At 39.1% G+C, this 21,950-nt stretch overlaps 1 protein-coding gene across 2 annotated transcripts in view; it reads left to right on the forward strand.

Moving 5' to 3' along the window:
• Positions 1-20,995, forward strand: part of LYRM4 (LYR motif containing 4) — a 95,357-nt gene extending 74,362 nt beyond the window's left edge. Inside the window, exon 4 of one of the 2 annotated variants that reach the window (XR_004406945.2) lies at positions 20,631-20,713. Coding sequence is in view for 1 of the 2 variants with exons in the window: in XM_032991909.2 (XP_032847800.1) it covers positions 20,631-20,693 (63 nt within the window). In the remaining variant the exon portion in view is untranslated. Of the gene's footprint in view, positions 1-20,630 lie in introns of both variants that reach the window. The other variant, XM_032991909.2, reaches the window with a different exon arrangement.
• The last annotated feature ends 955 nt before the right edge of the window (positions 20,996-21,950 follow it).

Here is a 21,950-nt window from a genome sequence, read left to right on the forward strand (position 1 = left end):
TTTAGTTCTTTACATAAGGATTTACTTACAGCTAAGACATTTTCTTTATCTCTCCTGAAAGATACATTTACTTTCAAGGAAGAATGGATTAAAATGTGTTCTTTTTACTTAAAAACCGTTTGCTCCCTCCTTTTCTATGAGTGCTGACCTAGCAATGTACGTTGGTCCTTTAAAGAAATGAAGAACGGGGGTGGGGTTTGTTGGGGAGGGCTATTTTTTTTACTAAAAAATATGAAGTAGCAAGGGTATTCCACTGAATTATCATTCTGGGCACTTAATGAGGCTGTTTAATCTTTTATTATAGAGGGCGGCTAACATTTTATTTCAAATACACTTGTGCAAATGCAGAATTTAAAAGAAGTGAAGGTTCTGTAGCTTAAATAGTTACAGCTTTATCTTGGGAATTACTGGCAATACTGTGACTGCTTTAAAGCAGAAGGTAACATTGACATATTATGCTTGTCCCTTCAGACTTTAAAGTCTATCTGTTAGAGGTAATGTTATGAAGAGTGGAGTTCTTTTTGCTATTTTAAACATCTGTCCATTGACTGTAACTCTGGTATGGTTTCTGAGACTGAAAAGATGCTCAGAATTTCCTATTCATATCAAAGAGAAGGACAAATTTTACTTTTATTTGATAGAAAACTGGAAAAAAATGTTGACAGGATTGTTTTTGTATGCTGAATGAAGAAGCACTAGCGTTCTGTCATCCATCTTAAGAACTTAGTTTAGACTAGGTGGCTTTTCTCCTTCATAGGAAAAGCTTGTCATCTAGACCTTTGGCACTGTTTGCTTTGTGCTATGACTCTATTATACTTCGGGGAGAATATTTTGAACCAGATAGTACGTTGTGGCAACAGCACAATCACATCGTCTCAGGGAGCACTTGTTGACTTGCTTGGCAAGGCAGCACTCCATAAATGATTGCCTCAGCAGCATTCAAACTAAAATTATTTAAAACGTTATCTACTGCAGCTCAATTTAGATGCAGGAGGACATTTTCCCTTTGTTACAGTTTTATTACTATATCAGTTTAATTTTTTATTATTCAGGACTAGGTTTATCGGCTAATACTCCTTAAGATTGTAGGACTGAACATTGTAAAATCAATATTTCTGCTAATTAAGGTGTTTTTTCAGGGTAGATAATCAAACAGTATAGTGAATCATTAAAAACTTACATGCTAATATTGACTAGCATTATTGGCACAAAGAGACCAGATCTCTATGCCAGGGACTTTTTTCCTTCTTGTATTTTTACAGCAGAAGCAAAACACATTCAGTAAAAATTGATGTTCTCAGCGATTAACAGTGTAGAGATGGTCCTTTATGGATATAAAAGTAAATGTAGTGTGTTAAAATTCTAGGCATTCATATGTAGCATTTTCTTTCCCGTTATTTAACTTAGCAGTAACTGGTGTCTGACTTAAAGGAATCTTGTTCTATTTTGAAATAGATGGAAAGCTCCTGCCTCTTATGAAAATAATGGATCATTTCTAATTTGTTGCCCATTTTTGCCAGCTTCTTTTTACCCCCCAAAAGATGGTTTCTTCTTGTCTGACGCTGACTAATATTTGGGTTTGGGTTTGGTTTATTTGTTTACATTAGCTGTGGCCTACTGGTACTTGCTTCTGCCATTCTCCACTGGTGTTACTGAGCAGACCTCTGTGTGATGAGTTGCTATCACATTAGGAAATAGCTTCCTCCCCCTACTTCCCTTACCATGAAACTAGTGACTGCAGGTGGGACACTGAACACTGTTGAACACCGTAATTTTATTCTGTGCTTTTGACTGACTTTTGCCTTAGAAACCCATAGGTGAGAACCTAGCATCTGCTGTCAGATCCAGAGTGACCTGACTTTGCTTTCCTCGGGGACTGGATTCTTGCATGAGCAAACTGCTAAAGATCCTTTATGTAAGAGTGATACCTTCTTCGGCAGGGTTACTTCAAGGCTGTATCATGTGCAGGGGCTGCACCTTTTCTTTTAAGGAAAATAAAGTAAGACAAAGACTGAAAATACATTCATTGACTTTTGAGGTATAAAAACATAAAGCAGAAAACTCATTAATATAACATGAGCCAAGCCAAACATTGCATGTGCTCAGACTATTTTGTTCTATGCTTTTTTAACTAGACCACAGCTTAAGGAGTTGTTCTGTAGTTCTTCAGAGCCTTCGTAATGAAGGAAGCTTGGCATCCCTTTAGAACTAAGACATCACTATATTTCCTGAGAAAGTTTCCCCTAAAAGGGTTAATACATTATTATTGCCTAATCAGAAGTTCAAAAGAAAAGCAGTTTTTGATGAAAGCACGGTATTTATCATTCTTGATTCTAAGATTTACTTCCTCAATTTGCATGGGAGGTTTTGTAACACTTGCATATTGACTCAGGTAATTAGGGCAAGTTTTAGTTCGTCTCTTAAAATATCTTTACCAATTCAACATTTTCCTCTGTGACTGAAAAAATTTAATATACGTCCCTTAACATCAGCTGGGACAAAGTAACACAGTGAGACACAAGCTTTTGTGGTGGTTGCTTCTAATTTATCCATGTTAGAGGGTTTGTATCTAAAGTAGAGAGAGATGGCCAGGTATTTGGCACCCTGTGGGACAAGCTACAGTGTGACTTTTCAAGAAAAGGAGTGACCTCAGTTTGCGACCATCCGCTTGCGTGGCTTTTGCCCTGCTTTCAGCAGAAGGTAACATTAGGGGGCACTGGAAGTGGGGCCAGTGATGAAAGGTAGCTGATGAGGTACCTAGCCACTGCGTGAGTAGGAACACCTTGGGGGTTGGTGGTGGCTCTGAATACACCTTCTTTTATTTTGTGGTAGATTGCTGGTCTGTCCTGTCTGAACTTTTAAAAGTCAGTTTGTGGACGTGTAAATTTAGGAAATCAGCTTCTTTGTGTTGCTGGGTCTCATGGCTCGATTATGGTGGTTCTCTTGTCACTTAAAAGATCTTGTATAAGCTTACCATGTAGTTGAAATACTTACAACTTCCCCTCCCAAGTTGATTCTCTGGTGGGTAAACAGAGAGGCTTGCACTTAAGCCATAGCCCTTCCTCCAGAGAAGCCATTAATTTGTTTTTTTTCTGTAGGTGGTTGCCAGGTATCCATAGGGACTTGTGAGAACTTAATATCTTTACACCACTGTAAAAGTTGGTTGTCAGCTTCAGAAGTTACTACCAGCATAAATGCAGACAGTATAACCATAAAAGCCTACTAGGCCTAGGAAAATGGTTTAAATGTCACTTGAAAGAATTTTCTTATAAGTAATTATGCAGTTAAAGTATGAGTTTATAGAGGGACACATATACATGCTCAAAAATAAAGGTTAGAAAATTTTAACTTACTAGTTAAATTTTATTTGCATGCTTGCAATTTAAAGAAATTCCTCTACTTTGTATTTTTTCCTTGCTGGTATATTTTAATGTAATTATTGAGTGGACTGTGAGCTTGCAACAAAATAAGGAATTTTAGTCTATAAATGCTGATTTGTACAGAAGATCCTGTGCACCAGTTTGTAAGATTTTTTTAAATTTGTTGAAAGAAACGTAATTCTCACTGAGTTGAGAACTTTTTGTTTTACTTGTGAGCAGCAGATATTATCGTACCTCACATAGATTTGCTGTAGGCAGTGTCAGAGTGCCTGGAAAAATCTGTCAAACTGCTTTCAGAAATGGCAAGAAGTTGTCAATTAACCCTGGAATTGTACAGCAAATTAGCAAATGTAGTATCTTGAGGATAATACATTTTCTGTCGGTTGGCTTTTTTAATGAAAATACAGAGAGAGCCCCAGTAATTAAGCACAATGTTTAGGACAGAGAAGTATTGTCACATAATTAACTCTTTATTTTACCCAGAGGATTTTATCAGCCTGTTTTAAATCTGCCCAAGTGACCGGTGTAAAGAACATCAGGTCAGGTGGGCAGAAAAGTCTGGAGAAGTTGTCCATCTGTTTCTCCTTCTGAACAGATGATGCCAGTGGGGAGCCTCCAACCTCAGGGAACCATAAGACTGAGCTCCCTGCCTGGTCCAGATGCTCCATGGTTGTAGGTGGGTATGGTTTAGGAAGCTACTCCTTCATGAATAGTTACCAGTCCTATGTGCAGTGGAACAGCAGGGGAAAAATTCAGAGACTATGCAAGTGTGAAGTCTACCACAAATCTTCCTAAGATGTCCTTTCTTAAGGAAAGATCTTCCTAAGATTCCTTTGTCTGTGCAAGTAAGGGCAGATATTTTTTTTCTGACTATAATTTTGATCTGGAAGAGCAATGAAAGCCTGTTGTCAGTTGTCACCGTTTTTTTAGTATCTGAGAAGATCCCCTTGGCTGGCGCTGAGTTAAACAATAGCCTCAGCTCTGGTGAATGAGCACCAAGCCCATTTAAAAAAATTTCAAAAGTAATTTATAACAGTTGTTTACAAAGCAGATTTTGGAACAGTACTCATCTTCAGAAAATCTCTTCTCTTTGGGATTAGCTATAATTGCCATTCTCTAAAACAAACAAATACTAGATACAACATGATTTGTTTAGTAGCAGCTGACTACTATACCAGGAGCCACTGAATGGGTTGAGAAAATACCACCTGGTGTGATCAGAGTACAAATACTTTTGCATATGCTCCAACTCTGATTTTGTCAAAACTCTGGCTGCACAAGAAAAATCGACGTTTACGACTATGCCAAAGGACAAAAAGTTCAAGCTCTTGGATGTGTTTAGGAGGAAAACAGATTCTGTGGATTCATTTGCAAGGACAAAATGGCCAAATCGTGCCACAAAAAGTTTCTGTCTTGTATGGGTCATGCTGCCTTCCTCATCAAGCACTCTCATGATAGCAGAGAGTAGCTGATGAACACAGGAAAATAACCACATTTCTTTTCTTCCTGACATGTAAGTGGTGTCCACTGCAAATCAGTTTGAGGCAGGCCAGACAGGCCTGTAACAATTTTAAATTGCATGTGAATTTCCTGGAAGGCAAAAGCATCCAGTGAGCCAGTATCATCTTCCTGCTGGTTCTGTTGCAGTTCCCAGCACTGAGCCTCACAGGATACAAGACCAAATACACGTCATAAATAAGATGATGAAGAATGCTTTCCTTCACCTGTGAGCCACCACTCTGGAGTTCCCCATGCAAGGTCACGCTGAATTTATTCCAAGGGTCAGCTCTGATACAGTAGGACTCTCTGAACCAGAGTGTGGTAACTAGACATAGCTGAGCACTCTGAAAGACTCTGCCTCAATAATAGTAAGAGCAGTCAGTCAGATTGCATTTTCCTACTTGAACCAGTTTCTACTGTCAGATCAGCTGTAGGAGTCAAGATGCTCTCCCAGCCTGTTCAGGAATTATGTCAGTTATTAGTCCTGTTTGCTCTGCTCCTGACCGCATGGGTGTTAGTTAGCTGGTTGAGTACTTCTGGTGTAGGCTGCTAGCCTCCTTCCCTGTAACTGGATATTTGTACACAAAGGAAGGAATCTTTCCACAAGGAACTTACCACTTGAAAGGTCTCCCAGGAGAAAAGTATTTCTGAGGAAAATAAAAATAGAGTGACTTTTTTTACTGGTGTTACTGTTTTACAAGATCTAAGCAAAATGATCAGTCATCAAGCTTGAGAGTTCAAAAGAAGTACAGAGTGCACGTTTATATGATAGAACTCATTGCCACAGCATGCACGGGGGGCCAGCAGGTGGATGAGTTCAAACAGGGATCAGACAAATTAATGAAGTCTGTTAAAATGGTGGTATGGCTGCAGCTCCATGGCCCTGAAGTTGCCAAAAAGTTATGGTCACTGGAAGCAGAGAAAGCATTCCAGCCAAAGGATGTGTATGCATGTGTGTCATATTCATGCTCCCTTTCCCTGAGGAACTGCTGGTGGCCAGTGGTGGGGACAACATAGTGGAAAAGATGGATCCTTGAGTTGATATGGAACCACAGTACTTGGGGTTATTTTCTTGGGGTTTGTGACACTTGTCACCTGTTGCTACAGATGGGATCACTTAGAAAGAAGTGATGGTAAGAGGAAGGCACTGTTTCCTCTATCCTTCTGGGGGCTCCAGTCCAACCTGACCACCTCCATTCCAGAAAGGAGGTATTCATTTTCAATATTTAAGTACTCACATTAATGCTCGTAACTTCATAAGGGGATGGAGGAACCGTATTTCTTGTATTCTTCTGTGTCTTTAAAAGATACTTATAAATAAAAGGGAATTTCCACATATAAAAACCAGCTTTGTTCAAGTGAGCATGGTGGTTTTGCACATGCTAATTTGCAAAAACATTTGACCTATTATTTTAATTTTTGGTTAAACTTTGGGTTCCTTGCTTGTTTCTTAATCCAAGTATTAGCCTATCAGGCAGTGGAGACCTGAAGCTGAGATTCTCCATCAGGAAAACTGAACTGCTTTAGTTTGCTGTAGTTGAAGTGACATAGGAAAAAAATATGAATATATACAACTGGACACTTAGAGTGTGCTATTGAATTTAATTAAGAGCCCTTAAGGTAGGCAGGTTCAATTACACTATCCTGAAAGTTTTTGTTATGATACAAGGATTTTTAGAAATCCCTGAGAAAATTAATACCACAAGGAAACTAGACCTTTTCTTAAAGACTAGTATCATGAGGAGCACTGATAAGTAAGCCTTATAGGATACCTGAGACCAGAAGGGGCTTCTGGAGGTCTCTGGTCCAACCCCATGCTCAGAGCTGCTCAAGGTGAGGCAGGTTTACCTATAAAGTAGCATGCAGATAAACTACTCATCATTGCAACTTTAACTTTAGTTTAAATACGTTTGTCTATGTATGGAATATAATTCTTAAAGTAAATTCCTGAGTTTTTCTGTACGTTGAGTTTTGCACAATGGTTTCAAGTTTTTGTGGCTTTAGCAATACAGAGAACTGTTGTGTTACACAAGAAACTGGTGAGTTGCTACAGACTTCTCATCTCTAGCTGTTGAGGGCATATCAGCATTGATAAAATTCAATGATATAACTGAAAGAAAATGGGAGTATTCATAAAATACTCCAGAAATGTATTTCTAATGTATTTATTATAAATGTTATAATATATATTATATTTTAAATTTATTTTAATTTATTTTTTATTTTATCTATTCAGCAGTAGTTTCTGTGTGGTAGGAAATAGTATCATCTGCATTGGTTGTAAGATCTTGTATGTGATTACTTTTTAGGAAATATGTTTCAACTAATTACATCCTTTCTGGTGTCCCTTTGATGGCCATGGCTCATGGGACATTAGTCATCAAATAAGGATCATCTTTTCAAGACTAGGATCTGTAAATCTAGCATACAGAGCTAATTGGATTTGGGAACCGGAGCAGAGAAGATTTGTTTCAGGACTACTATGACAGTGCAGCTACATCGTGTGGTTTTGTTTATTCAGTTGTGCATGTGTAGTATTAAGCAGGAGCAATATATTGCATTGGTTAAGCAGTAAGTGGTTAAACACAGTATTTAGGCTTGCATGGTTTTTAAGTGGAATTTTCTGGAATGTCTTTTGAAGTGCCACAATGCCATCTACTGGCTCACTCTTCTGTTTTTTCCCAGAGGGGGTTTTCTTTTGTGCACAGGCTGATACGTAAGGTTTATACAGTATTTTTAAATAGCAAAATAAACAAGCTGGCATAGAATGAGCAAGATAATTTTTGGATGCATATGTATGTTAAAGGACATAATACATTACAGATATTAAAGAATCACTTCTAATCTCTTGCTAGTCAATCCTCCTTTCCTTTTGCTAAAAGTAACTCTGAGATGATTAGTACTAAAAGATAATGGAGGAATCTCTGCTTTCTGTTTATGTCCCTCATAGTAGCTTTTGTGCAAGCAGCTTCACTGTTTTCTGACCATAATCAGTCAGTTTCCCTTTTTATTTCAATGTTTTTATACAGATAAATGGAAAGAAAATGAAGAAATATGTAAGCTGTCAAGCCACAAAAAACAGAAAGTGTTGTATTAGAAATTATTTCTGACAGGATTCTTCACTGGCAAATTCCTAGATTTGATATATTCCCCTTAATTGGCTCTTTTTCTTTTTCCCCCAATGTGTGTTTAAACAGTCTTTTCAAGATTCATCAACAACTTTCCAAGGACCAAAATTACATAGTCTTTCTAACAGCTGTTATAGCAAGGAAATAATAGAATTATCATTTCTAGTATCATTAGAAAATATTATTCTCAGTATCAAGCTGCTCATACCGTAAATGAACAGTGGGCAGTTAAAAGTTTTGCTTGCTTGTTGTTTTTAATCAGTCTACCTGATATTATCTATAGGAGTAACCCCCTGTCTCCCACTTGCTGCCAAAATAAATTAATGTGCAAAAATAATTTCCTGAAAAAAAAGGAACTGTAGATACAGGTAAACACTTGTTAATTTGCAGTTTCACTGCCTGCTTTTTCTTTAAGATATCTGTAGAGTTTCCTCATTAATCAGTTATTTTGTCTTCAGAAGATGCTCCTTTGGTTTTAATTTGGTTTTCCTCTGCACGTTTAGTTTTTCCTAACAGAGATTTTTCATAATCCTGCCTTTTTCTCAGTCTAGTTAGGAGAAACAGAAACACTGGTAGTGGCTTGTAACACTTTGGATTGTTTTTTAAATAGATTTGTAACTCACTCAAGTACAGCTCCAGAATCATTGTTCAAAACAAAACAGCTAGAAAAAATTTCCAGCTGTTTCCTAAATGGCCTTTAATGAAGGTAAATACAAACATCTGTGCCCCTTGGCCCTTCACCCTCTATCTCACTGACATTCAGAAGGTCAAGTGGATCTTGCAAGCCCAGTTTTTATCTGGTAGGAGCTGCGTCTTGCTGACAGCTGCGCAGCGTTCGCACGTCCGTGTGTGCGCTGGTGGAAGAGCCCGCGTGCTTTTGGCCAGCGCGTGTGGGAAGGAAGGTGACCGTGTGTTGAAGTTAGTGCTCGTTTGTGGCACTGGGTTATTAGGCTGCAGTTGGCGGGGCTGTACGCTGGGAGCAGTGAAGCTGAAATGATTGTACTTGGCACCCGTGTTGTTTTTTGTCGTATAAATGATCCGTGTCAGGGAGGTTGCACTGGAGAGAGGGTCTCGTTAGCAGCCCAGGCTTCCCAATCCTTGCTAAACAAGCCACCCACAGGCCCTGTGGTAGCTCTGCTGAGGGGAAAGCCCTCTGTGGCGCTCCCATCGCTGCACTGTTTGGGTTTGGCCGGGATGTTCTGTTTGAGGAATGCTCTACTCAGTCCTGTGCAGAGGAACAGAGGTTGCGTCCTGCCTATATTTGGAGTAAGTGCTGGCCTCTCACTCCTAATTGTTATCTGGTCTGGAAAATACCAGGGCAAGCCTCCGTTCAATGTGACATTAAATAAGGGAGGATTGGCAAAGCCAGAAGAGCAAACAGGATTATTTTATACCATGTCTTCTGTTACAATCTTTTTTTTTTTTCTTCTGTGAACTGTCCTGTGCTATTGCAAGGGAGGAAGAACTAATTAAGCCAGTTGCTGAAAGTGTTTTGCCACCCACACTACTGAAAAGAACTCTTTGTACAGAATTAGCTTTCACCAGCTGTGCTAAACCCAGTCATTTATCTTTGCCAAAAAAAAAAAGAAAAAAGTGCTGCTATAGTTTATTCCAATTAAACAAATTAATGTAAGCTATACCCTATATCCGCACAAACACAGATATCTCTTGCTCAAAAGCTGGAGGGGTTGCAAATAATTATTTTCTCCCTCGTTCATTCTTCTTGGTGTTTGTAAAGGGGGCTGGGCTGAGGAGCGCTGGGAGGTGAAGTCGTTTGTGTGTGGACGGGGCCAGGCATGAGCTCGCCAGCTGGAGAGCAGTTTGGTGGCGGGACACTGGCCTGAACTGGGGCAGGTCGAGCACGAGGGCTTGGATTCGGCCGGGTGCGGTGCTGCCGAGAGCAGGGGTAGCGATTCCTGCCCCGGGGAGAGGCTTCAGTCCCCCCACCTTCACCTCAAGTATCTTCAAGAGGGACAGAGTGGCTCCCTGTGTTTGCGGTTACGGCTCTGTGGAGACCGCGTAATAAAATAGATCAGAGTCACGTTTGTTCACTGGCGTGTTGGTCTGGAAACTGAGCTGAACCAGAGAATTGATCTCAGGGTGTCCGTGGTGTGATGGACAGTCAGCAACAACTCACAGTCACAAACCTTGACTGAAATTCAGCAAATCTATCCTCAGTCCTAAAACATCAATGTTCTTCTCATCTGCTCCCTACTCAGGTTTTTGAAGAGTATAGAAAGTCCAGGCAATGCTTTTTTCCAGCTGAAATTCCAAATGCTGATGCCTTTGATTCCTAAGAGCTGAAGGGACACCCTGAGGGTACGAGAACAAGGATGTTGTGTGTTTTGTAGGGCTTTCACCAGAACTTTTTGAAAAGGGGGGGGGGAAGAAAAAAAAAAACAAAAAAACAAAAACTTTTTGAAGCTTGTGTCACTTTCAGGTGTGGGATTTAGAGATACGAAACCAAGAATGATGACTGAGTAAGAAAAAATAAATCCTTGGATATCCTCCATCAGAGAAAGTCAGATACACAAGGAAATTATCTTTTTGATTCTGTCAGGAACAGATGACTGTAGTTTAGTAATCTGTTAGAATTTTGCCAAAAAAGGAAGTCTTGCTAATGCAGAAAAATAAGAACTTATTTCTTTCCTTATACACTTACAGATCTGCTAAACACTGCAGTAGGGACTTGACACATAAGTATTTACATAGATGGGGTGCTTCTTTCTGGGTGAAGACACAGATTGAATCAAAAACATCCAATGCAAAATTTATCTTTGGAAATACAAGATATACTTGCTAAAGATAAATTCAGTTAGTTATTTCTGCTCTTTCAAATTTAATGTTGTAACTTGAATGTGCACAGAGGAAAGCTCAGCCTGTAATCACATCTGAGGTCTGTGTAAGGTAACATCAATGCAGAGAAGGAAACATATTGGAACCTTAAAGTAAATTGTTCCTCATATAAAATCAAGTTTAATCCTTGGGTTTAGGCTTCTTGAAGGACATGAAAAAAATAAATTTCTCCATGTGTTTTGTCTTGGAAATATAAATACATTACAGGATTGACTTACTTCTTGTCAAAATGCTGAAAGGCCTTGTTACTTTATAATAGTATTAAAGCACGTGGCAGTTCTACAAAATGCATTGTGCCTGGTGCCATCCTGTAACCAGCACTAGGAATCTCGGTAAGGACAGTCCGGAGTCCTGGAGCAGATGTATTGCCAACAAATAATTAATATGTGTTGAACATCCATTCACGTAAAAATTCAGCAGCTCACTGTGTATTTCACCTCCCAAAATACAGCTTCAGTAGCAGATACAAACACATTTTTTTTAAAAAGTATTTTTGTGGCCATTAACAAAACAGAAAATTTAAATTGCTAGGTTAAACAATATCACAGTTCTGAGTGACCTGAACTTTTCTCCTTTATGTTTGGTGTTTTGGATAAGATTCAGAATAAATAAAGACACAAATCCAAGTTTATTTTGTTAAATAGTGTATTGCTTTACCAGATGTACACTAGTATGTTCTGCTTGAAAGGAAAAATACTTGCCTTATTCGGTACATCTTTCTGTAGTAGGTGATTGTGCTGACCTGTCTTAATTGCTTCAGTTTTCCTACTAATTACAGTTAATTCTTTTGTTTAAACAGGTAATCTAAGATCTGAGCTCTGAGAGTAATTATACCTTTCTCTACTTCTGCTACTTGTATATACTTTCTGTAAAATATTGGGCAGGATCCTTCAAGGAGTGGTATCCCCTCAGCTCCCACCGGAGAGTCCTCGAACATAATACATGTTGTGTACTTGTTTATCATTTGTCTCAATGGAGTTATTACTGCAGGTATACATGCAGTCACATGCTTTGCCACTGCAGATACTGTGAAAATTTCTCATTTACAAAAATCAAAGCAGAAGCGTAGCGCATGTGCATGGGTGACTGCTGTGCCATGTAAGATGCTACAGGTATGAACTTAGAATGGAAGCAAGCGCAAGCCCATCTGGGATCAGAGTAGCTACTGGTTTCAAAGGCAGCGGGTGACTGACGTTTTTCATCCTGCCAAACCAAAGATTTTCTAGAGCAATCTGCATTGCCTTGTACCACTGCACTGACAGCATTTTCTTCACTGAAGAATCATCGACTTCAGCTGTTCTCACCACACTGGGCTTGCATGCTCCTGGACTACTTTTGATCTGATTGAGCTCTGACATCTTCTCTGTCACGTGTCTTATACATAGACCCTCATCTATTTCCGCAGAATTACAGTCTTGCTTTTCAGTCCTTAGTACCTTGGTACCTGCTGCCTCAAGATGTCTTAGCTCCTGATGATCAGCCTTTCCCAGTGCACATACTTTGATGCCTTGCACTTACTTTATGTATTGTTCACTTAAAAATATGGTAAATACAAAGCATGCAAGCTTTTCAAGGCTTTAGACAACCATCATTTAGACAGGCCAGTCTTAGGTAAAAATACAGAAAGTCCATGTGCCACTCGCCAGCTCTGGAACTTTCTCTATGTCCCAGTAGTTCAGGACCAAATCAGAAATTTTGCAAAAATTTTCTAGAAGTAGGAGGGAGGATAAATGTAGAGGGTGATGTGCCATATTAAAAAAGAGGGAGGGGGGCACAGGTGGATAAGTAGTTTTCTGAAAGACATTAACCTACAAACCTGTATGTACATCCTTGTGTGACTGTTTTGCAGTCACATTCCCCAGTCTGCAGGAGAAACAAGGCTAAAGTTGATTCCTTCAGTACATTGCATTTCTAGCATCTGGCTTCAAATACAGATGTTGTAACAGGTGATCTTTAAATTATGACTGTTGTTGAGGATAAAGTGGCAGCTCATTTAGCTCTGCAGTAGTTCGCAGTATGAAAGCCTATTAGTGCTACGAAATTACCTTATCACACTTCTCAGTAAACATATGTATTATTTATTTATACCTGTCTATAACGACTAAATTTTCTTCAGTGTTTCATTCCAAAAGTCTCTCACAATTGATGATCCAGGAGGACACCAAAGAGTAAAATACTTTCCTTTTATAATGACAATTTAGTCTTTGGATGTATTGTGGAGTTAGTTTATCTGTGATACACAAACATTACAGTATTTTCCTGGACGTAGTGCAGAATGTGTGTTTTGTGACAGTGGCTGTTGTATTATACTACTGACAAAAGTAAGGCAGGCACTCCCACTGGCTTTGATGAATTCTGCTTATGTAGTTGCTACAAAACATAGGGTCCTCTGTGAATGGGTTGGGCATTTACATACCAAATGTCTCAGCACTACTAGAGTACCTGTTATACCACACTCAGCACAATGTTATCCAGGTCTTTGTCTCTGTATTTTCAAGTACTAATGTTTTGTATTCCTTTCCTTGCCATACTCAGCATCTTAACCGAGTGATTTTTTCTCTTCGGCATGCTATGTTGAGAAGAGATCAGCCTATATTAAGTTGCTCCCCTTCACCCACACGGGACTGACTCTTTGGAAGACCTGCTGCTTCTGTGTTTGGCTTTCCTAAGAGTTTGAGCTGCTCTGTGGAGGTAGAGGTTTTATATGTAAACGAGAGAGAAAAGGCAAGGTGCTGCAATACCTTAGCAGGTAACAAGTAGGAAGAGAGGAGAGGTGGGAGCCTGGAGATCGCCAGGCTGCTGAAAGCACGCAAAGATCACGCCGGGTCAGAGCGTTCCCTCTGAGGATCTGCGTCTTCCTTGGATGTGTGTAACACCAAAGCTTCACCTGGCTGTTTAAGCCCAAAATCAGTCACTGCTTGCTTTCCTGTGACCCACTGTCTGATGTCTCTGTAGGGTTACCTTTGCAGCAGCAGAGAGGGATGCTGCTTCTCCTTTGCAGCGGGCTGCTGCCCATGCCATCTGCTCCTGGTCCCTGTGTACTTTTAAGATGGCATTTTCCTTGTCACGCTCTTTTTTTCTGTAGGCAGAGGCGCTTGCAGGAAATGAGAGCAGTGAAACAGTGTGTGTCTACTGAAGGACCACATGATCTTGTCCACTTGGCTTTCCAACATTTTTATTCTCTCTTGAGGACCCTTACTTGTCATTTCAAGCTGTATCAAGTGTGTAGCTATTTGAAGCAAAGTCCATGTCAGTCATGCCTGTGTTTTCTGTGAGAGTAGTAGCATGTTTGTGTAATTTTTTAAAAAAACAGGGTCTCTTAATGGTTAATTAATCAGCATTTAAAAAGAATAATCCCTTACTGTGGTAGATCAACATATACAAATACACATGAGTGTACATGCTTACAGTATTTTATGTGTTCATCATTGCTGGATTAGATATGATCCTCTGCTCTTTTCACTGAAGAGTATCTCTTCAGGGAGACCCACAGAATAAATTAATAAGAGCGTTAAATAAATATGTCGTCCTGCTTCTTGTAGGCTGAATAAAGGCGTACCAGGATACAATTCATAAACAAAATTACATAATTTATCATTATTAAGAGAAATAAATTTCAGATAAATTCTTGCTGATTATCTGGTTTACTTTACTTCACACCGTCCTACTTAGTGAAAACCAGACAAATGGTAGCTATAAATTAATTCTTCTTGCCTTTTCAAAAGCTTCATCTAGCAGTGCCTGTAGAATATATTTTGGCACAAAGGAACAAAGAAAACAGCATTTGCAAAACACAGGCAGAAGTAAAATATGCAACAGTTCTAACTTCTCAGCTTCATGCTTTCTCTCGCTTCCTTTCCTATTCCTATGTAGACAAACAGAAGGGAAATGTCTCCAAAATAATAGTTTTTTCCATATTGAATCCATCTCTGAAGAACTGGAATAACCTATGTATTTAAGGAGCCAAATGCAGTTTTTCAATGTTCTTTCCTACACAAAAATAAATAAGGCTGCTGCTACAGCATTTAACACCAACACAAAGATTTGGCAAAGCACTGAAATTATTGATGAGTTTTTGATTCCATTTCAGTTTTTTAAATTGCTGTGTACCACATTGGTGTGCTTATTATTCCAATACATGATCATTTCAAAAATTGCTGTCCATATTAATTTAAAAAACATTAAACTGGCTTTAGTTTATATGAAAAATATGATAAAGTATGCTGTGTATGGCATACCTGACTTTGGGTGTGGAGAAAAAAAAAGATCGTGCTTCTTAAAAACAATAACCCCTTCCCTTATATTTGCAGTAGGGTTACAAATTGGTTGGCATCATCCAACCAGAAAGATCATAGGTAAACAACTTCTAACACAGTTGCTGGCTCTTAAAAGTAATTATTATTCTTGTACGTTTCTGTTCGTGTCAGCACTCAGTTAATATGCATTTTATAATCATAGTACAAGAAAATAGGAATGGGCAACTTCTTCATATGGTGCTAGAGGTCAAGATTAACAGCAGTATACACGATACAACTGCGGTACCATCAGGGATTTTTCTTCCTAGTTAAGATTCAGCAGTGTGCCTGAGAGATACACCCGTCAACTTCTCAGGTGCAACAGGACAAGCCAGTCTGATTTAAAATACATATATAGCTGTGTGTATGCGTATGGTATAGATACATTAGTAAATGGGGCTTTTTTCCTTTTTTTCCATAATAAAGAACTATGAAAATGCATATATTTATATATGATCCCTGGCTGTAACAAAGTTATGGCTTCTTCCCTGCAAGCAAATTTGCGACAAAAGAGAGAAGATGGCTATGTTTATACAGAGATTGGGCTCTTAATATATTTATTTATTTATTTATGCATGTATATATATATATATAGCAACCTATATATTTTTTAGATGTAAACGGTTTTAGTATGTGAAACCATCTGTAGTGCATCAACTTTAGTTACCATCTTAAGAAAAGCAAGAAATGTTTCTTACTTCTGCTGTGATGACCCTCTCGGGAAATCAGTTTTTACATAATTGAGAGCTAAAGGAATTGCTGTCTTATGATGTTTTCATATTCCTATGCTGTGGGGGCACTTCTATGTGTTTAGGCCTTGTCCTTACCAATAAGGTGATTCTGCGTAGCGCAAAAGAGTGTTGCACCATCTCCTGCTAGGCCGCTCCTGCTTTTGTCTGCCATCAAAAAATAAACAGTGGCATGAAAAAAACCCTGGAGTTGGTTTGCCTTTGAGGGCAGAAAATTGTTCCCTAGAGATTACTTCAGAAACCATATTTAAATGAGAGGGGAGTTATTAAATAAACAAACCGTGTTTGTTAGATTTGTTATTTGTGTTACAAATGTGGCGAGACGTACAAAGGACAGAGAAGGGAAGCTCCTCTGTACGACTCTGATGTTGACTTTGCTTAGAAAGCAATGGTAAAAGTACGGTTGTAAGGGTCTGTAGTCATATTGCATTGATTTACATAACAATGTAATCTGATTGCAATTAGGAAGATGATGTTTCTGTGTGCTGGGGAACTCAATCCAGATACATCACCAGCTGTGCAAGGGACTGAGATTCCTTCAACAGCTGAGACCTAAATCCTTGTCTTTCCCTCTCATGTGTCCATCCTGCTAAGAGAAATTAGAAGCCAAATTTCTTGTAATTTTGAGTTTGCATCTGTTTACTGAACCTGTGGACATCCTCCATCAGATCCACTAATGTGGGTGTACACGTCAGCTGTACATTGCCATTTCCTTTTGGACATCAGGTCTGCCTAGCTACTTAGCTACATAATTTTAGGGCATTCACATTGAATTTTGTCAGTGAGACCTCACCCAAACACATAGCTAGTAGTTTGGAGATCATCAAGTTTGGCAGGAAGAAAGCGAGGAGTAGTTTGGTGACAGTGAGAAAAGTATCTTCAGCAGGATTTGTTAGAGCTCACAGGTAATTCACCATGCAATTACAGTTCTGTAAAGTACATGGAAAAAGAGATGCCTGGCCACCTTTGTACTGCAGAGCCCACACAACTAAGGAAGAAAAAATGTGGTGGTTATTAAAGTGGACAAACATTCTGAATGTATACAGTTGTCAAGGAAAGATGCCATCATACTTTTCAGAGCAGAACCATGCCCTCTGAAACAACCGAGGCGAATTAGAAAAAATTTCAAAACCCGGACGCCTTATTTTCAGTCCTGTAGAAACAGGAACAGTCACTACTACCTCAACTCTGAGCTGCAAAGTCAAGTCTTCCTATGGATCAAAACCAGGAGACCCACCACATACCTTCAAAAGCCGAAGAAGATCTTCTAGTAGTATTTTGCGAGCAGCGGCGGTGGGTCTGCGGGGTCCCCTCCTCCGGCTGTGTCGGGTGGGAGGGCAGCCCCTGGGTCACCGCTGGCCCCTGGCAGTTGTGTCTCTCCCGTGGCTTGGCATGGAAGCTGCACGTAACCTGCTCGCCAGCCACGGGTGTCCCTGCGAGCCAGGCACTGCCCGGCCCCAGACCGTCTGAGAGGACAGAGTTCAGAGCTGGCAGTTTGACTGGATTTCTTGAATTTTTAGGGTGATGGCATGTTCTTTCTTCTAATGTCTTTGGGACATTCGGATTTTTATTCAATATTTAATTCTACTTCTTTAATTCTTTTTACTTAAATCTACTGTTTAATTCTTACTGTACCTCCCCATACTCATCTCTGATGTTCTGGTGTCTGGGGAACACCTCTCCTACTTGCTTTTTTCCTCAGTAGCCGTGAAAGATTCCATGAAGAGGCTTCTCCTGGTGATTGCTGCTGCCAGCCACAAGCAAAGAAAAATACTACTTCCATATGAACCCACAAACACCTGATAACCAGAGAATGGTTGAATTGCAGGATGGACCAGTGCTTACTGTTCAGTAATTTCTTTTTCCCCATTTGTTGCCTCACTTACAACTGCCAATAAATCCCATTCTGAAACTCTGAGTCTTCTCCTAGATTCAGATGGAAGGCAAGATTAAGTTTTTCAAATTGATAAGAAAAAGCTGACCATATAGGCTTGTACTAAATCTTTGAAAAGGGACAGATTGTCAGGTTTTGAGGGTTGGACTCATCAGACTTATTTTTAAAGTACATAATTTTGCAGGTAGAATTTAAACATTGAATAATTCAGTAAGATCTGAAAAGCAGCCTTTATTTATTGTCTTCTCCTGATGACAAAGTGGTTCTTTATTGTGCATTCTTTCCTGCAGAATTTAATTGCAGTGTGTTACCTTACAGAGGTAAATCAAACGCTGGGTAACCAAGTTGCTGAATGAATGGTAGAGCTGTTTTCCACAACAGCTTCCTGTGATTGATGAAAATACCCTGACACTGACCTGTGCACCGGCTTCTGGCCACCTACCAGGAGAGTAAATGGCACGCGGTGTACAAGCCACAAACACACGTGATGAAAAAAGAAAATATATTGCCACTTAGTCTTTAATTTGGGAGAATGATCTGCAGCAATGCTTGCTGCTTAAGTGCTTTCTTTAGACTTAGCATCAGCGCAGATATTGTAAGAACACTGGTTTGATTCAGGGGCTGAATGAGTGTCAGCGTGTAAATACCGGTACAGTCCTTCTGCTGAGGCACTGGATGTTTATAGATGTGAATTTTGCAGCAGCTATAAATGGAAGGCCCATTTGTTTTGTCTAAAGTGCATGGGAAAAGCTTGATCATAATGTTAGAAATTCAAAGCTAATGGCTTATAAAAAAAAAAAAAAAAAAAAAAAAAATCCTTAAGTTTCAAAGTTCAGCTTAAAATGTCATGGAAGGGAGGAGCCCGAGCAGGCAAGCTGCAGCAGCCCAGCAAAGGCAGACAGCACAGCAGTGGTGGCTGTGCGCTTGCTGCAGTGTGTGCACGCCCGTGGTTTACTAAGGAAACAGCCCAACACACACACATCTATGATTTTACTGCGTTGGAATCAAGAGGTACAGCAGTAGATAATATCACCTGTTGGCACAGGGACAGCAAACAACAGCTCGTACCTTTTTCCTACAAAGCCATCTGCCCTGGCTGAATGTGATTGACTGGGAAGTCACGTACTCAGCCTCATCTACCTCCCCAGTTGGTGGAGAAAAAAAAAAAAAAAAAAAAAAAAAAAACGCAATTCAGGTTTCAGCATTTTTGTAATCCCTCTGAGCCTCCCATTAAATTTGCTGTACTGTGTGGGAAAGGATTAAAGATTCGTTGGGCTCCGAAACACAGTATACAAAAATTAAGTACTACAGCATGGTTTGTGGTAAGGCAGCAACTAAAGTGTACAGCCTGCCACATAAACCAGAGCAGCGAGTTCTCTTTGATAAGTAACACTTGTTGACAGCTTAAAATTTATTTTGGTAACACATGCCACAGTTGTGTACAGCCTTTCTTTTAAATATTCTGTGTGCAACATACTTCATAAGTAATTTCAAAAATAATCAGAGTTGTTCACATGCTGTTACTAACATAGTGCCAAAAGAGGGGAATATTTGCTGGCAAGGAGAACTTCTGTTCCTTTAAGAATGGCTCATAAATGCTCCCTTGTAGTAGATATTTCAAGATTAAAATCAATGCATTACAAGCTTCAGACATGGCTGTTTATCAAGATGAAATAGTTCATTTCCTAAAAGGCAATATTATTTACGTTTTATGTGAGCGTGGACATAGATGAGAAATTTTTATTTAAGACCTGCCAGGACTTTTTCCCCTCAAAAATGGTAAATGAAAAGTGCTGAAAAATTTATCTCCCTAATTTCTTACTGCTTTCAGAGCCTGACTTGCTGTCAGGCTTAGTTTGTGCACTGTTAAATTCTACTAAATTTATTGTGCTTAGTGTAATTAAGCATCTAGCCTTTTTTGTCCTAATTCCATAATTAAATATATGAACTTTTTTTTTTTTTGTGAAAAGAACACAGAGCTACTGTGTAACCAGGCCTTGGGGAGAAAGTAGGGATGAGAAAGGGCATAATAGATATTAAAAATTAGACTCCGAAATTCATACTTTTGTCTTCTCCTGCTTATATTACCCTACTTGCATGAAATTTCTTCTTTCCACATCTGCACTGTGAAGAACTGTGTGTTACGACCAGCTGCGCGTCTGATGACAGTTTACCAATGTTACGATGCAGACTAGAAAATAAAGAGCAAGAGGGATCAAAGCATCAGTGTTACATTTCTGTCATTTCTCATTTCCTCGTTGCACTAGAAAGCAGAAGTATATGAGGTGTGAATAGCATCTCATGAATAAGAGGTCAGTTCCACTGTGTGTAAAATGTTACTGCTGAACTAACTGTGTAATAGTTTTCACCATTTGTAAGGCAAATTAAATTAGGGTTCCAAAGGAACTGGTAAACAGTACCACACCATGCAATTTATAGATAGGCTTCCCATCCAAAAAGCATAACAAGAAATATCTGCTGACTATATCCGTCTTTTAATTTTTCTAAATGTACAGCCAGTTTGCTTTTCCTCTGTGGTAACTTCTAATGTTAACTTTCAATATGAGCTTTTGAACAGTATTCCTCAATGTCATTATTTCTAAATTTTGTACATGCAGATATTTTATGTATTGGTTATTTTTCTTAGGGTCTAGGCTGATAACAGTATTGTTTACCAAAAAAATGCTTATAGAAAGAAAAACCTCTTACGAAAAAGCTTAATATATGGGCTACTCAGATCTTGGGGTTTTTTTAATCTCTTGTGAAACTGAAATTATAACCTGCTTACTTTCCAGTTTCAGCTTTCTGATATTTTGTTTTGATTTCAGGTTACTATTGGCCAGCTGTATTCCACGCAGAAATTGGTTATTGAGAGTCCAGGAAACACATAGCTATGAGAAGATTCTGATCCTGGAGCAACACTGGACCATCTTCAGCATCCCACAGTGCCACATATAGATGTGTAAACTCACCGCACATGTCTGAGCTTTTCTGTTCAGCAGAAGAAATGCCTGAGAGACTCAGTTTTTGGCAACCAAAGTTCTATTTTCTAATGGTTCACATGTTCTAAAGTATATTGCTGTGATTTATAAGAGCAAGTAAGGTAGTCTCAAAATCTGTGTGCTGTATGTCCCATGTGATGGAATAGTTCCTGCCCTGCTTTGACAATAAAATTTGATTAAACTACCTGTAACCAGATACATTATTCTGCTGCTGACCTTCTCTCTCACTGAGCACAAAAGATGTGTTAGATTTAAAACCCCTCACCCAGTTACTAAGACTTAAGTTCTTATTGATCCCATTTCATTTAAAACTATACAGCATCTAAATTAAATTACTAAATACGTAGTTCATTTTAAATACTAAAACCAGAGATGAACAGAGTTTACATCTCCTGGACCTTGATATTTACAAATATCACAAGCTGCATTGTGTGGTTTCTTTCAAGAGCATCCTTTGATATTTCACGAGGTGACATAAAAATTTCACTAGTTCTTTCTTTAGTTTCCAAGAGTTAATAATCCTTTTAGCAATTACCAGATCAGAAAAGCAGAATGTAAGACTTGCATCACCAAGATTTGGGAACTTTAAAACATATTTTCACCACCAAGTCCTCTTCTAAATTTGCTGAGATGCAGCTACTAGCAGAAAGCACCGGCACCGCATCACTTTATGCAAGGTTTCCCTTTTTCACAAAGCTCCTGCATTTTGCAGGAGAAAAAGAACCTACCTGCTACAATGACTCAGGTGCTGTAGGTCATGCACTGATGGCAAGCTTTGCCTAGCAAAAGTGGAACACTCGGTATAGCGTTTTACTGGTTATTATTAAATCTGTAGAATAGTCAACACTTTGAAGACAGTATGTTAAAGAAAAGCAGGCAAAAAGTTTGATCTTGTTCTTTTCAAGTCATTGCTGTGCTTGAAATTGTTTTCTATTAGAAATTTGCAGAAGAATTAAGCAGTGCAAAGTTTTTTTAATGGCATACAGGAAAAAGCTTCATTTTTTTTCCAGGGGATTGTTGTGGGTGTTTTTAAGAACAGAAACTCAGAACATAGTTCCATGACACAGGGGCCTTTAAATACCTCCCCTTATTTTTCTTGCTTCCCAAAATTCATCTCTGTTTAGAACTTCTGTTGTTTTGCATTGT

The sequence above is a fragment of the Tyto alba genome, unplaced genomic scaffold, assembly GCF_018691265.1.
Source record: "Tyto alba isolate M040663 unplaced genomic scaffold, T.alba_DEE_v4.0 Super-Scaffold_48, whole genome shotgun sequence".
Lineage (NCBI taxonomy): Eukaryota > Metazoa > Chordata > Aves > Strigiformes > Tytonidae > Tyto > Tyto alba.